Source organism: Eublepharis macularius, chromosome 2 (genome assembly GCF_028583425.1).
Source record: "Eublepharis macularius isolate TG4126 chromosome 2, MPM_Emac_v1.0, whole genome shotgun sequence".
NCBI lineage: Eukaryota > Metazoa > Chordata > Lepidosauria > Squamata > Eublepharidae > Eublepharis > Eublepharis macularius.
Window position 1 is genome coordinate 98,047,588 of NC_072791.1, and position 17,093 is coordinate 98,064,680.

Consider the following 17,093-nt stretch of genomic DNA (forward strand, 5'->3'; position numbering starts at 1 on the left):
CAACAATTTTTTAATTAGATACATGAAATCCACCGAGAAGACCCTAGGTATGTCACACACATGCACACAAAATACTCCTCAGTCCACTTCACGAATCTGACTGGGCACTACATACCATACAGACCAAAACACTTAACCAAACTAACAAGATCAAATGAAGTATACAATCCTCCCCACACCCAAGCCCCACAGCTGAACTACAGTGCTAAAAGACTTTTCTGAATTCCTAAACAACAGCTGAATCACTACACAGGGATACATGAGAAAACGGGGCAATTACCTTTGGTAGTGAGACCACTACTAATTCCATGCTTTAACACAACAGTATTTTCACTGCTGCCTGCATTTCAGAAATCACTTCTTGGCCTTTTGGCTAGGATAAAGTGTAGTATTTTAGATTTTTACATAAGCCTGTTGAAACTTTTGTTCCTAATATTCAAGAGTTTTAAGATGTACACACCTTTCATCCACATTAGTTGTTCCAAGCACTAACAGTCCACCAGGTATTCCCCGAGTCCAAAGGCATAGCTGTGCAAACAGGTAAGCAAACACCATTCTTATTCTAGCCTAGAAATTAAGTTCAGAAACAAGATTTTCATAAAATGAAAATGCCAAGCTATGTCAGATGCATAGAATGATTTCAACAGCAGCCATTAAAAACAATAGGGCAATAAGGAATAAGTGGCAACAAATTACAGATCAGAGGTTTCTAAAAAATGTTTTGAGAACAGTTGGAAAGTGAATTACTTCTTCCTTTCTAAAGGAGTCAACGCATGTTGTAAAGAGGCCATAAAGGCCACAATAAGAAACATTAAATTCATTTGATAAATCAGAGTTCAGACTCCATTGTTGCGCATCTACCTTGGGAACCTTAAGTAAACCAGCAGTAAACTTCCTCTGTCAAAGAGAGAAAAGGTGTTTTTCCTTTTGGAAAAAGAGTAAGAAAATCACACTTTTTATAATATTGTACCTGCACATTCTGTAGGGCCAGATTTTCCCTGCTGGTCCCTCCGCACACGTGATATTGGGGCAATCGTCCTGTCACTGCACTGAAAATTCCCCAAACGGCCTTCACAACTCCATCTATATTTATGTTTATATGATAACTGGGAAGAGGAGCATATATTAATTCTAATGAACAATATTCTTGGTGTCTCTATGAAACAATTCAGATGTTTATCATTATTGGTCTTAGAGCATTTTATTTTCCTACAAAGAATACAGATTCTCATTTCCCTAGCACACTAAGTTTCGATTAGCATCACACAACATCCTTGTAAAAATATCCAACTTCTCTAGCCTTGCCACAGTTTTTACAAAAACCCCTGTGTAGTTTCCTCCAGCCCAGATCTACAAAAGACCTTCAGAACTCGGAAATCTATGGACTATGGACTTGTGGTGGATTCAACATCATGGCGCCTCTCAAAAATCTTTTAATATGCGGGTGTTTCGTGAGTGATATTCCTCTTTTCGAACCCAGCACTGCCGACAATGCTGCCACCTGCCTCTTCAACGTGCTCGTGCTGAGCCCCTTCTCCAGTCCTTCCTGTAAGAATAGCAAAATCTTCTTGACAGAAGCCTTCGTTGGAACCAGACTCCTCTCCATGCACCACAAATGGAACACTTGCCACGTATTATTATAGATCCTTGGCTGTTGTGGGTTTTCCGGGCTGTATTGCCGTGGTCTTAGCATTGTAGTTCCTGACGTTTCGCCAGCAGCTGTGGCTGGCATCTTCAGAGGTGTAGCACCAAAAGACAGAGATCTCTCAGTGTCACAGTGTGGAAAAGATGTAGGTCATTTGTATCTACTCAGGAGGGGTGGGGTTGAGCTGAGTCATCCTGTAAGAGTTTCCCAGGGTGTGGAATGCTAATGGCGGGAGGCTTCACTGTATCCTGAGGAGGTTCTTTTGCATATGGATTGGTACTTGATGTGCTAATCTTCTCTGCAGGGCTATTGTTGGGGATAGAATGTTTTGTTAGCCTGGTGTTTTTCAGAACTGGAAACCATGCTCTGTTCATTCTTAAGGTTTCTTCTTTCCTGTTGAAGTTTTGCTTATGCTTGTGAATTTCAATGGCTTCCCTGTGCAGTCTGACAAAGTAGTTGGAAGTGTTGTCCAGTATTTTGGTGTCCTGGAATAAGATACTGTGCCCTGTTTGAGTTAGGCTATGTTCAGCCACTGCTGATTTTTCAGGTTGTCCAAGTCTGCAGTGTCTTTCATGTTCTTTTATTCTTGTCTGGATGCTACGCTTTGTGGTCCCGATGTAAACTTGTCCACAGCTGCAGGGTATACGGTATACTCCTGCAGAGGTGAGGGGGTCTCTACTGTCTTTTGCTGATCGTAGCATCTGTTGTATTTTTCGGGTGGGTCTGAATACTGCTTGAAGGTTATGCTTTTTCATAAGCTTTCCCATCTGATCCAAGGCCTCTCCAAAGAGCTTACTCCCCGAGAAGGGAATGGCTGCTACTCTACTACGCGCTTGTGGGTCTACATCCCAATTCCTAAGCCATGTGTTACGCCGGGCGGTGACGTTAAAACCCATGGCCCTGGACGACATTTGGAAGGCATCCAATGTAGCATCCGCTGCAAAGGCCGAGGTAAGAGCAATCTTCTTTGCTTCGTTTTTAATATCTTTGGGAACCTCGCTCCCTGCAGCAGCCAGGTCTGAAGCCCATGTGTATGCTGCTCTGGCAAAAAGTGACGCTGTAGCTGAGGCTCTCAGTGCTGCCGATGAAGCTTCATAGTTCCTGCGCAGAGCTTGCTCTATCTTTTTATCTGACGGGTCCTTTGGCACACCTTCTGCATCCATTGGTAGAATCGATGACGTAGCAAGAATCGAGACAGGATCATCCTCAGTAGGCAGCCTAACCTGCTTTGCCGAATCAGGGGTCAAAGAGTAAAACTTATTGAAAGCAGAATGATATGTTTTGGGTTTCGCAGGATTGTCCCATTCAGCCTTGAGGACGCTGTGAAAGGCAGTGGGGAGTGGCACCCCTGACTGTTTGGGCCCCATTTTTGGAAGTGCCCTTTCTAAGCCCTGTGGATATAATTGCTCAGAATCTTGGGACCCTGAAGGAGTCTGGGAAATCTCGAGTGTCCTAAGGACCTTAGCCAGTAGTTTGTTGTATACCTCTTGAGGAAAAAGCCTGGTCTGCAGTTGGCCTACATCTTCCTCCTCCTCATCTGAAAGCTCTCCCTCCTCACTCTGTGAGGATTGCTCATGTAAATCCGAACCTGAAGGGGAATCCTCTGACACACTGGAGTCTCCCTCTAGCCAACTCTCCACCTTCTTTCTCTTTGATTTAGTGGCCACGGATGGCTTGGCATGTCTCTTCCGACCTGGGAGAGATTGTCCTGCTGTCTCTGAACCGGGGTTTACAGCCTGATTCCTAAGGTCTTTCACAGCCCCTTCCACACTTTTCTTTATTTCTGACCTAATCCATGCCAATATATTGGCTTTAGCTTCTTGGCCAGAAAGGTCAGGTTCTGTATCTAGAGTCTCCCTCTGGGATAAGTGGGGTGATAAAGGGGGGCTGGATGACTCCATACCACTGAGGGTTAATTCCACCGTCCTCCCCTCAGTCGCTTTCGCCTCCGCTGCCATTCCCACCAAAAACTTCCCTGCATAGAAAGAGGGAGAATACCAATTGCGGGAACACACTGAGCTGAGCAGCCCCCATTAGGGCCTGCTAGAAGCCCCTCCGGAGCCCCAACTGGTGGGTGGCAAGCACCCCCCCTTCAAAACGCCTCTTACCTTGATCTGGCGTTCCGGCGCTAAATGGGGCTTTGCCGCTCTTTTTCTCCTGCTGCTGTAGCCGCAGCTTTTCTGCCGCGGCTGCGCCGTTCGCAAGGCTTCACGCCAAAAAAGCGGCCGGTTTTGTTTTCTGTGGCCGCCCGGCTGTCTCCCTGACTTAGCCTCAGCCCCTGCAGAAGCCGGGTTCCCACTCCTGGGAAAAAACGTCGGCTCTGCTGCTCACAGTCAAATCGTGCCCCCACCTGATTCGGGAGTGGTGGGTATGGTGGGGGTGGAGGAACAAGTCCTTCCTTTTCCCCTGCGAGCGAGCGCCTGCAAATGCCTTTTCTTCTTTTTTCTTCCCCAGGATCGTTTGCTCCAGAGAGCAACGAAGTTTGCTTCACCGCAGAAGCAGGGCCGGAAAAAACTGGAGAGCCAAGGGGAGCCCCTCCCCCTAGGATCGCAAGTTTGTCCGACCCTGCTTGGAAGGAGGAGGAGCTACCCTTGAGTCAGGACTGACTGCCCCACTCTCAGGACCACGGGAGAAAGACAGGGAAGTAGCTAATGAGGAAGAAAGCTGTTCCAATATACCAGCATGTTAAAAGATACAAAGCCAGAATTGGAAGGTGTGCTGGAGCCCTTCAAGGTTCATTCCCTTTTCTCCAAGGCCCTGGAAGGTACAGCTCAACAGCTTATTTCTAAAGGATACAGTAATTTTGGTCCTTCATTACCCCATCTTACAGAATAGAACTATTGGGCTGAAATATACACTAACATTTATTCTTTAATAATTGGACCCAGAAATTCAGATCAAATAGTGACAAACCAGGGACACTATTCCAGGGCTAAGAGGTGTGAGAAAAGATATCGGAGGTAGCAGGTTGGAGCACAAGATTCACAACAAGGCTCAAAGACCTGATGTTTTATCTACTAAAGATTAAATTACAAAAAGTAGTATATTTTCAAAGCACTAGTTGCAGTCTTCTTAATACCTCATAATAATCAAAAAGATAGAGAATCCTGAGGAATAACTGTTAGATGAAATACTGAGATGGGGGAGAGATTCCATCTGTAAAGGACATCCCTATGACAAAAATCAATCCATCACATCCTTAATTACACAAAATATTTCAAAACACAATACAAATAACCCAACATACAATGAAAGCAAAAGCCATATTTACAAGAAAACTACATGGTGGAATACAAATTTACATCCCAGGCAAACTAATGTTGTCAGTTTGTTAAAAAAATATTTTAACTCTACAATCCTCCCAGTCCACAAGTGGTGATCTGATCTATATTTGGAAGTAACCTAGATGTGCATTTGAATGAATATCTAGGTGTAGATATGCATTTGAATAAATATCCACATCCAATGCTGTTACTTGTCAAATAAAGTTGAACTAAGGCCTCTAAGCTTTTTATTACACTGTGAATTTTAAAGGTTTATTATTTCCATACCTGCCTATTTGTTCAGCCAAAGATTTGGCTCTGTCATATGTATTCTGAGAAGAGTTTTCACTAGCCATATAGCAAGTTGTTAGGATGTGTCTACAAAATTCCTGTGGATCCTTTGGTGCATAGGCTTCATTGTTTACTATCTTACGCACATCATTCAGTACATCTTGATCTGAAAAAGAGCAGGAAAGGAAAAAATTAGAAAAAACAGGAAGAGCGAAGTTGAATCAATACATCTTTTCATGCCTGACTTTGAAAAAATATAGAAATTAGCATCTTTCAAATTATTTCACAAAATAACACAATTCTGTGTAAGAAAAAAAATTGAACTTCAGTTTACTTATGCAGTTAAGCTTACAAAACATTTAAAGCAGAGATGAAAGACTATCTTCCCTGAAATCCGTCTGCCCAATGGAGTTAGAAGTGTGTAACTCTGCTTCGGATGGCACAAATATTTGGATTCCAAGAAACAAGACTTGGCTTGAACCCTACATATTGCATGTGGAAATTTCTTGAGTTAAGTGTACTTCCATTCATGCTCTGACTTCGTGCTAGAAGAATTGCTTGTATGAACAGCATTCTTTGTGGAAATGTTAATGCTCCAGCACAATCAACAGCTGAGTCATAGGGTAACTTCTGCTTGCACTACTAGTTGCATAAGCACAAGTATATTTCAGGATATAAGGTCAAGTGACTATTTGTGTTGCTTTACTAATAAACTTCCACTTGCACAATGGAGGATGTGCAAATGAAACAATGTCTTAGGATCCAACCCATCAATTAACTTCTGATCTCAACAAACAAACCACTTTCAGCCAATATTCACTTTCAATATTTCTAGGCTTTGTCCTGTTAAAGTCAGCTTGATAGTCATACACATACTTAAAACACTCTCATCAAAGTCAATGGGACTTTAAAAAATATATAACTTTTGCTGAGATGGATCCTTTTTTTTCTAAGTCATTATAGAATGACTTAATGTCAAGTAAGATTACTATATTTCATGAGACCAAAATAACATTATGTTGTTATGAAGTAAAGTTAGAACTTGGGAAGAGTGGCATTAAAATGTTTGCAATAAATAAATAGTATGCTTTCAGTATATTTGTCCTGATCCAGTTAAAATTAGTCATGATGAAAACCAGTTGAAAGTATTGGGGCTTACATTATCAGCAAATTACTTGGCTTCAATAGCGCTAATGTTAGCTGACTCAGAGCCATTCTTCTCTTACACTGGATATTTTGTAAAAAAAAAAAAAAAACTTTTCCCAAAACTAAATGTCTTATTGGTATTGCAGAATAGACCACATGCAAAAAGAATCTCTTTGAAATAATTTATTTCTAGTATTGCTCTTATGTATTAGCTTGTAATTTCCCCATAATTCTAGACTACAGACAGGACAAATATTAGGAATTAAAATATCTAAGCCAAGGAAGAATTCTTGTGTGACCTTAGGGCTCCATTGATTGCACTAACTAGACCAAATTTTTTAAAAATACATTGTCTCAGATGCTCAAAATTAAATTACACAAAGTTAAGTCATGAATTGTAGGTAAACGGGTATACTTCAAAACAATGGCTTTCAAACTGTGTTCCAGTGACCACTGGGGTCTCATGAAAACAACTCACTGAAAACATCAGCAATGAAATGTAAGCTTTCCTGAAACAATCACTACTTATATTCCCCACTAAAGCAGACCTATAAGATAACACTGGAAGGTGTTTTGGAGCATATTTAGTACATACAGAGCTATAGCAAAGTCCAGTATGCCTAGTCAATGCCACAGAGGAACCACGTGTGCAACCTAGAATATGCCCCAGAATCTATTGCAACATGGAGAGGATCTATGGAAGACCCTCAAAGATTTCTCAGCATACAAAAGTTGATGTGATAATTTAAAAAAGCAAAGCATGATGCTGGAATCTACAGCTAACCCCTGGCAATCTTACTAATCAGGTGCACTTACTTCCATTCAATACCGCAGAACACACCTGAAGACACATCGAGTACACAATGCAGGCTGTAGCAGAACTATCCACACCACCACTAAGTGGTAAGAGAAATCCGCCCTTAATAGATGCAGCAAGGGGAGGAAAAAAACATTGTTGTGAATCAGATATCTTCTCTTCAAAAATCAAATCTTTTTGTTTTTTCATAGATGCAGAGGAGTTAGCCGTGTTAGTCTGTGGTAGCAAAATCAAAAAGAGTCCAGTAGCACCTTTAAGACTAACCAATTTTATTGTAGGATAAGCTTTCGAGAATCAAGTTCTCTTCGTCAGATGCATGATACAGAGACTGGTGTATCTCTGTATCATGCATCTGACGAAGAGAACTTGATTCTCGAATGCTTATGCTACAATAAAATTGGTTAGTCTTAAAGGTGCTACTGGACTCTTTTTGATTTTGTTTTTTCAGCTCTCTTTACACAAACTAGTCTTTGAATAACGCATGAATTGCAGAAGAATACCACGATTGCTCCTTGAATATGTTTTTAGTATAAAGAAATTCCTTTTACAAGAGCATAATAAGAGCCCTGTAGATCAGACATGGTCCATCTAGCCCAGCATCCTGCTCCATGCAGCAGCCAACCATTTACTGGGGAGGACTAACAAACAGGGTAAAGAGGCCAAGACCTTCCCCTGATGCTGCCTCTCAGCACGAGCATTCAAAGGTTTGCTACTTCTGTATATGGTGATTCCCTTTACTCACCATAACTAGTAGCCATTGATTGACAGACCTATCCTTCATGAATCTCTCTAACCCCCTTTTAAGGCCATCTGTGCTTGTGGCCATCACTATGTTGAGAGGTGGTAAATTCTACAATTTAGTTACTCATTGAAGAAAGTAGTATTTCCTTTTGTCTGTCTTGTATTACTGCAAACTAATTTTAGTCAACATAAAAATCAAAAAGGTGGTCTTTATTACGAGGCTTGCAGCAGGTAGCATGTGAAATGTTATTAAGATAAAGAGCAACCACTGGTGGCAAATTGTACAGCCATAATGAAGCATGCATGGAATAGTTGGAATGCAAGAGAACTGCATTGTAAGACGTCATGTCAATCATTTTTCATGTCCCTATCCCATCCCCAAAGGGGATGTATACAATGTATACAATGTATACAATGTATTATGTATACAATGCCTACTTCCCAGCATCTGGGAACAGGAGAGAAAATTAGAATCTAGACACATCAAGGTCACTGCTAGCCAAGACTTGCATGTTTCTCTAAGATAACAGAAGAGGCCCAAAGGGATGGGATAGGGAGATCCAGGAATTAGAGACTTCCAATGACCAGAGCACTCAATAGTCTCTATCCTATCTGTGAGTTCTTCAAGCACTAAACTAGAAGCAAATATTAGTTATCTATATGTAGTTAACTAGTACATTATATAGTTAAGTAATACAAGCCAGTTTACTATAGAGTGCATTCCACTTAATGGTATAACAGCTCAATTTTTTGTCATTTATGAGGAGATAAAAACTCTACTGTTTAGGATTAGCACAAAGGTATAGGACTGAATGCACAAGCATTCAGCTGCGGGTCTGAGGTATCAAGATCCTCTTTTCACTAAATGAAAACTCCACCATATCCCCTGCCTGGAACCTCTCACCAGTCTGAGATAGCAGGAGGCCTATGATGTGCTTTCCTGATAAGCTGTAACACTGGGACAGAGTAGCCACTGCACTACGGTTGACTGCAATAGTTCTGCCATGCTTAAGGCACATCAGGCTTCTTGCCCACTAAAGAGTTTTCCCTTTCTCACTAGCCCCTGGGACTGCAGCCTCTCATACAGGGAAGGGACATTTTCCAGGTAATCAGATTTGCACTGTAACATTACATCCATCTGACCTTGCTTTTATTTGGCCCCAAGTGTTACTTCATCATGTCACAAAATTATTTTTAAAACCCGCACTCAGAATTAGAATTATGTGCACCTCTTCTCGCATAGCTTTAGTATAGTGTTTCCCAAGATATGGATGCCAACTCAAAAGTGTCATGAAGCCTGTGAAAGTAAATCCCCAAGGCATATGCAGTCTTATTGTTTTGTGCATGCTCTATTTTTTTTAAGTGATTCACCATACCAAGCAAGGCTGGACTTATGGTTCAGCATACTAAAAAGGCTAGGCATCACTGCTTTAGAACACACAGACCTTAGCCAGTGCCACTAATCCCATTCCCAAATAAAAAACTAAAACTAGCCTACAGTGTCTTATTTACAGTACAAAGCAATTCCCTGTCCTTGCTGCTGCCAATAAATATGACCATAGCACATTTCCCTCAACCCTGTCCCCTAGGAGATGCCTTCTACAAAATGCCATTAATGGGGACCAGATCAAGTAGATCAAATTGTATAGAAGCTTCTTGAACAGGGAGAAACTGCCTCAAAAAAAATTAGCTTTGTTACTGATTTTAAAAGGAAGATTGAGCAGTAGCAAGGTATAAGAAAAAGGCATCCTCAAATTTCAAATATAGGTAGCTAGAATCATCTAGTACTAAAAATATGATGCTTAAAACTATGACAACTGGGTATTCTCCTTACCTGTCCACTACGCCTTAAGTAGTCCCAAAGCCAGCATGCAGGACCAAGGCTGAAAAGTAACAGCAGATATTTCAAGGTGGAAATTATTTTTGCTCAAGATTGTACAGGATTTTTTTCCTCCAGGATTCACCTGTAGTCATCAGCCATTCAGTGCCCTCCATTAACACTGTGCCCATACTCACTACTTACAGTTACTTAGACTGGAGGAAAACTTGCCACTTGCTGAAGACAACAGTTAAAGGCTGTTTTTTATGCAACATTTATATTTAGGTTCTGACATTATAAGTGTGTGCCACATTCATTGGGTATGTATACAGTTTTCCCTGTGCAAGTACATGCAAAAAATATTCAGGGTCCTCTTATACATTTGGGAAAAAATAGTTTTTTTTTAACAGGGCATCCTTTCATGACTGAAGCAAAATGAACGTATTTTAAGCTTAAAGAAGCTTAAAGAATACAAATAGTCACAAAAGAAGTAGTCTTCATACTACAATACACTTTTTTATTCACAAAACGAGTTGATACTGTTACATCAGAAAAACACACTTAACAATAACTAGGTTTAGACTTCAGGTCCGAATCACACTAAGCTAAACAGAAGAGCACATGTATCATGTTGTACAATCTGAAAGGGTATAGCTTAAGTCTAGATGTATCGTATGGACCTTCTGTTTGTATTTTAGTTTGGGTAGCTGTTCCATTGAAATCCAATTCCAATGAATATGTTTAGAGTTGAAGAGCTTATTCATTGTTATTAATAATGCTTCATGGTCAAGGGGTGTGTCAGGTCTGCTGCCCACAGTCCTTCCATATTGCTTGCTTGCTGTACTTTTCCAGTAATATTTTCTGTGTGCGTATTAGCAGGAGCAGCTTGGTTCCCGAGACAGCCTTATCTGAGATGGCTCACCACAGCGGCCTTGGGACAGCTCCTTTCACTTTCCCACCTTCTGTACCAGCTGGGTAGACACCGAGGGTGGGGGATGGTTTAGAGGGTTTGATATACTGTAGCAAGCCCCTACTACGTCATTCTCAACAAGAGATCTATGTACAGCCAGAAGCTTGCTTTAGCCTTTGGATAACCTATGGACTCTTGTACTTTCTGAATATATAATCTTTCAATAAAGAACCTTTGACTCAAGAGACCTTGGATTTCTTGCTGCAAGGGGTGGGAGACGAAATCAGAGTATCCTGCTTTCCATAGACTAACAGGGTGAGGAGAACATGCTTTCACATACTGAAAGTTTTGATCTTCAATTTATAATTCTGTATATAGTTTTGCATTAAAAAACGAAAAACAGATATTTTACAATGATGGAGACAAGAAGAGCTATAGGATAGATTCAGTCAGTCCTTTCCATAAGCAAAAGAATTAATGCCAGTAATCAAATAGTATCAAGCAATAGTAGAAAAATGATTAATTGCGGACTATGGAAATATCCACTGCAAGTAAGTTAGAAACCATTTCAAATCACTTTACATATTCATTTTGGAAAGAAAGATATCTTCTTTCAGGAAGAAGTCAGAAACAAGATCATCTTGTGTTTATCTCTAACGGTGATAATAAACTCAGTTTGGGAAAAAGCCCTTTCAATGCTTATTTACCTGTTGGATTACCAAAGTGTCTCTGATATCATCCAAGATGTTTCACTTTCCTCTCAAAGATATTAAAAATGATGGTTGTTGTGGGTTTTCCGGGCTGTATTGCCGTGGTCTTGGCATTGTAGTTCCTGACGTTTCGCCAGCAGCTGTGGCTGGCATCTTCAGAGGTGTAGCACCAAAAGACAGAGATCTCTCAGAGATCTCTGTCTTTTGGTGCTACACCTCTGAAGATGCCAGCCACAGCTGCTGGCGAAACGTCAGGAACTACAATGCCAAGACCACGGCAATACAGCCCGGAAAACCCACAACAACCATCGTTCTCCGGCCGTGAAAGCCTTCGACAATACATATTAAAAATGCACTATAATAAATTGGTCAAGTTATCTTATTGACTAATCAATCCCCTTAAAGTTAAATAAAATGAAATTACATGAAATAAAAGGAAGTATCTCATCTTAGGAGTTTTAGATCTTCTCCTATTTATCCTTTTTAAAAATAATTTAAAAATACAATTTGGGACAAAATTGCATTAACCCCTATTTATAGTTCACCAGGGCTTTTTTCCAGGGGGAACGCAGGGAAACGGAGTTCTGGCACCTCTTGAAAATACTCGGCAATAGTGCTTGAAAATAATATGATTTCAAAGAATCCCTTGTTTCTTCCTCATTTCCCTCTTGAGAGTTCCACCACGTCTTTTCCCAGAAAAAAACCCCTGGTTAACACACAAACAATTAACAATCTCACAGGAAAAATGTTACTATCTTGATTGGGTATACCTCCTTAAGACAGAATCTGTCCATAAAGAATGAAGATTGTAGAAGAACTGAACCATTACATATTAATAATCTCCAATACTTTGTAGGAAAATGGCATTAATAATAGCATTGAAATTCTGGACTGCACACACACAGCATAGATAATGACATTCATTTATTTATAAGGCATCCAAAAACTAAGCTAGATCCACTGCATTTTAACATGTACACCATAGAAAGTAGACAATCAGGCACAAAGCTTCCAGCACCGGAGACACAAGGAAATTCCTGGGAGTTAGCCTCATTCCCTAAACCAAAATTATTACATCACTGGGGGGGTGGGCAGGAACAAAAGAACTAGACAAAGAGTTGAGATTCACAGTTCCCACACCAATGCAGCCTTTTGACCAAATGGTGTAGCTGGGACCTCTGTCTGCAGTATTAAAGAGCTGTCCACCAATTGCTTCAGTAGTTGTAAGAGCACAAGTCTGCTCATCTATAACAGCTGTAGGAAGAGATAAGACTGGGGTGCCCATTTTACAGTTTTTACTACTTGATCTCTGACTATGATGCCTCCACTGGATTATCTGCGCCCAGTGGGGTGGGTCTAGAGCCTAATACCAATACAGCCTTGTGATAACTGGGCGGGGGGGGGGGCACTAGGGGAGCAAGTCTCCCTGTTCTCTACATAACAGCTACAGCAAATAATAAGATTGGGCTGCCCCTTTCCAAATTTTTGCCTACCTGATCTCTTCCTCAGGACTATGATATCTCCACTGGATTGGCTCAGTTGTAGGTGTGCTTATGTCATCAGACCGCGAAAGGGCAAAATTTACTTTTATCCTGCAATAAGGAGTCACCTTGCTTGCCTAATCAACATAAAGCAAAGAAAATCAAGAGAACATCAGAAACAGTAGGATTTATCCACAGAAGCATTTTGGAGGTTTCATTTGCTTTAGAATCCGCCATCTCTTTGAATGCTTCAGTTGGGGTTTTGCAAAGTGTCCCAGCTATCCATTATACCTTGTTAAATACATAAACAAGTAGATGACAGAATACAGATAAGAAATTCTTACCGCTAAATTTCGTGATGATATTTCTGCCCTGTAACTCCGGACATCTTCCAAGTCCAGTGTGGCAACCAAGACTTCCTGAGGAAGACAGAAGCATCTACAGTTCTAAGTTTTTAAAACACTTCTTGCTAATATTTATTTTTCTCAGAAGTGGTATAGTTCCTAGAATATTTTAACATGTAAGGAGACCTATTGCACAATCACTTTTTTTATCCTGCCCTTCACGGACCTCAGGGTATTACAGAGGCAGGTTAGGCTGAGAGACAGAAACTGGTCCAAGTCATTCAGTGAGCTGCATGGCTGAGCAGGGATTTGAACCCAGGTTTCCCCTGGCAAAACCCAGCCCTAGCCACTACACTACCTTGGCTCTCACTGATGGTCATATGATGAATGTTCCCATTATACACCTCCACTAATAAATAGGTATTTTTTTAAGAACACCTAGTACCCTCAAATACTACTCTCAAATATATCCATTACCACAGCATCCAAAGAAAACTGAAGTCCTTGAGCAACGGTGGCTCCATTCACAGAAATCATGGCACAGCCATCATAATACAGACGATCACCATCGCAGCCCTTCTGGTTAGCCAAGATATATATCCCGCCATTCTGTAAAGCAATATTAAACATGTATCAAAACACATACATTGCAAACTGCATCATATCAGTCTTTCTTCATTTTATTGACCAAGAGTGAAGCAACATGGCTAAATTTAACTAGGTCTTGGAAATACAGCTTGTGACCTATTCTGATATGCTCAGTAGCAGCAAGCTCAACAATTCTTCACTAACATTTGGGATTGGATGGTTCCAATATTTCTGCAGGCAGAAAATCTCAAAGTAAAAATGCATGTTCTCCCCTAGAGGTACTTTTCAGCTTCCAGAAAGGGGAAAAGGCCGTGAAACTCCTGCCTCGCCATCCTTATATATGAGTGATCCCCCCCCAACATGATGCCTGTGAGTACCATGGCACTCCCCAACATGTTTCCTGGCATCCACCTGATTCTTCCCTAAAGCAAAGAGCCAGTCCATGCTTCCCACTGCAACAAGAGGTACCTCGGAAGAGCCCAGGAGACTTCATCTTTGCTTCAGTAGGAAGCATCCATTTGGAAACAGCTACATCCATTATAGGAGGATGATTGGCTTGAAACCTGCTAATGTTTTGTGGAACCTCCCAATATTTTGTGATTAGATCTAGCCTGCATGGCAGCCACTTTGTGATAGGTTTCACTCCCCTCGTGGCAATAATTTTGTTGTGGCACCCTCTACTAGAAAACTTCTGAACTTCCCAGGCTGCATCTGCTGACTGCTACAGTTCAAAGGAGATTTCTCCTCACTATATGATATAAGGGAGATACTGTAAGGTAAAATTAAGAAGCCCATTTGCATGTATGGATCGGCCCAATGCAGAGGCAAACGATCAGTATGGTTTGGAATATGATTGCTTTGCTATCTAAGACTCTGAAAGCTGATCATTTGCCTAAAGACAAAATTAAGGAAATTAAACAGTTTCCTTTGGCTTTACACCATTCCAAATTAGACCCCAGTATATAAAAAGATATTATGGAACTTGGCTGTCATCTATGGTCAAAGCACCAAATTAAAAACTTAAAGGGAAAATATTCCCCAGAAGATGTACCTTTGTCATTGCAGAATTTACCAAATCCACTCGCATATGAGCTTTTCTTAATACATGGTGACTTGCAGAAGAATTGGTGAAGATCTCCACTCCGTCAATTCCCATTTCAATATGAGGACTGCATATTAAGCAATCAAAAAAATCCAAATGACATCAATGAGACTTAACCCAGGGACAGAACCTTGCTGTCTAGTTAAAATAAAAATTGTATTTTAACCACTCCAAGCATTAAGCTGGAAACAGTATTTTGGACCCTTCAGTGATGGGTATACTAATCTAGAGAGCATTATGTACAGTGCTGATGCAGCTTGTAATTGATGGAATGAAACCCCTATCTAGGAAGATAGATGGTGGGGGCTGCCTGCCTCTTTGGTGCAATTGCCAGAAGTCATGTCTAAAGTTTGTGTTAGTGGCACTGAACTCACCACAGCAAATGCTGCCCCCATGTCTTGATACTGTTTCATTTATTTTCTTTAAACTATTTAATATGAACCAGATATGAGCCAGTTTTAGACTGAGATTTTAACGAGTTTTTAATCTATTTTGTCTATTGTAAGCTGCCTTGAGTACTGTAAGGTAGAAAGGCAGCTAATAAATGTTATAAATAAATAAAAAAACAAATGATTCCCAGAACAGTATACAAGAATAATCAATAAGCAAGACATAATTAACAGAATGCAACAACATGAACAAGTATCATGTTGTTGCTGCAAAATGACAGCTTAGGAGAATCACTCAAGCAAGACTTAGCCTGATTCTGTCACAATCAAGCCCACAAGGCCTTCCTGCTCCTGCAAGGACATGCTATAAACATCTCTATAGATCCCACTTGCGGCACCCATGCTGCAGGCTGGCAATCCATGTTCTATATTACCCAACACTTTCTGGCTAGGTTTACATCCTTGTCACAGTACTTGCCTAGTGCTTGCTGTACAGGTAAACCTAGGTGTGGTAAACCACTTCAGACTGCAGGTACTGTCTCACTTAATCAAATGTTCCATTGGGAGCAAGGGAAACAATCCAAATGTTCCATTGGGGGGCAAGGGAAACAATCCAATACAAGCTGGTTTCCATGTGTAAAATGTATGTATGATGGACCATTCAATAATGTGATCTTTCTCCTTCAAAGTGTGAAGTGGTACAGCTCAGATGCAGGTTTACCACTTTAGTGACAACTCTGCCATAATTGCAACATTTGCTGGATTGTGCCCTTACATTTTAAACACTCCAGCTTTGATAGCAGTCTCACATGATGTCTCTGCCCACTGCTTCTGTTTTGTCCTGAACTTCCAGAGATCTCAAGGGAAAAGTATGAAAATCGACCCTAGCTCTAAGCGCCACTATGAAGAATATTGTTGTGAGTGGAGTCACATGACTGTATAAAACCACCTCTGCCTCTGAAAGTGACAAAAATATTGTATGTGAAAACCTCAAATAATATAAATAATCTCTTCTACATACTGCCATGGTTCTGATTATATGGACATACTCAATGTAACATCTATTTACAAAGAAAAACCTTCAGTGTTATAGCATTATCAGTTTGGGAGGTTTTTATTTTATTTATTTATTTATTTATTTATTTATTTATTTATTTATTTATTTATTTATAGTCCGCCTTTGTCACTAAGACTCAAGACAGATTACATAGTGTGACTAGAACAATCAGTATAAAGGACATTTCCATACAGTATCAAGGACTTTTCCATAAACAGTGTCATAGGATAAATAAATACAAGTTTACAAAGACATAGCATTAGCAAGGATCCAATATGGAGTTGAAGAATTGATGAAACAGAACATAATCAATTCTAGGACTGACATTAGACAACATGAAGCACAGGTAGTATATAGGAGTACATATTTAAAGCAACAGATAATATATAAGGCAACACAGTGGTGAAGTCTATGGTCCCGAACTTACTAGCAAAGCATCTGAGATCCCCTCCCTACAATAATGCCCTCCTATCTGAGTAAAAGGCCTTTTTGAATAATTCGGTTTTGCATTATTTGCAGAAAGTCAGGAGAGTGGCGCTCTCCTGACCTCCTTAGGCAGGCCATTCCACAGGGTAGAGGCCACCACAGAGAAAGCCCGTGTACAGGCTGCTGTTGATTTTGCCCATGTGCAGACTGGCACCTGCAAGAGACCCTGTTCAGATAAGCAAAGCTGCCAAGGAGGGACATAGGGAAGGAGGTAGTCCCGTCAGTATGGTGGGCCAAGGCCATGAAGAGCTTTGTATGTAATAACCAATACCTTGAATTGAGCCTGGTAACTGATAGGTAGCCA

At 40.7% G+C, this 17,093-nt stretch overlaps 1 protein-coding gene across 4 annotated transcripts in view; it reads right to left on the minus strand.

Annotated features, from left to right (window-relative positions):
* Nucleotides 1–17,093, minus strand: part of NADSYN1 (NAD synthetase 1) — a 62,023-nt gene that overhangs the window by 28,857 nt on the left and 16,073 nt on the right. For 3 of the 4 annotated variants that reach the window (XM_054972531.1, XM_054972530.1, XM_054972533.1), the window contains exons 8-16: nt 14,807–14,924; nt 13,645–13,776; nt 13,168–13,242; nt 12,836–12,960; nt 9,738–9,786; nt 7,162–7,264; nt 5,197–5,365; nt 971–1,106; nt 461–567 (exon numbers count right to left, since the gene is read on the minus strand). In XM_054972531.1, coding sequence (XP_054828506.1) covers nt 461–567; nt 971–1,106; nt 5,197–5,365; nt 7,162–7,264; nt 9,738–9,786; nt 12,836–12,960; nt 13,168–13,242; nt 13,645–13,776; nt 14,807–14,924 — 1,014 coding nt within the window. The remainder of the gene's footprint in view (nt 1–460; nt 568–970; nt 1,107–5,196; nt 5,366–7,161; nt 7,265–9,737; nt 9,787–12,835; nt 12,961–13,167; nt 13,243–13,644; nt 13,777–14,806; nt 14,925–17,093) is intronic. The other variant, XM_054972532.1, reaches the window with a different exon arrangement.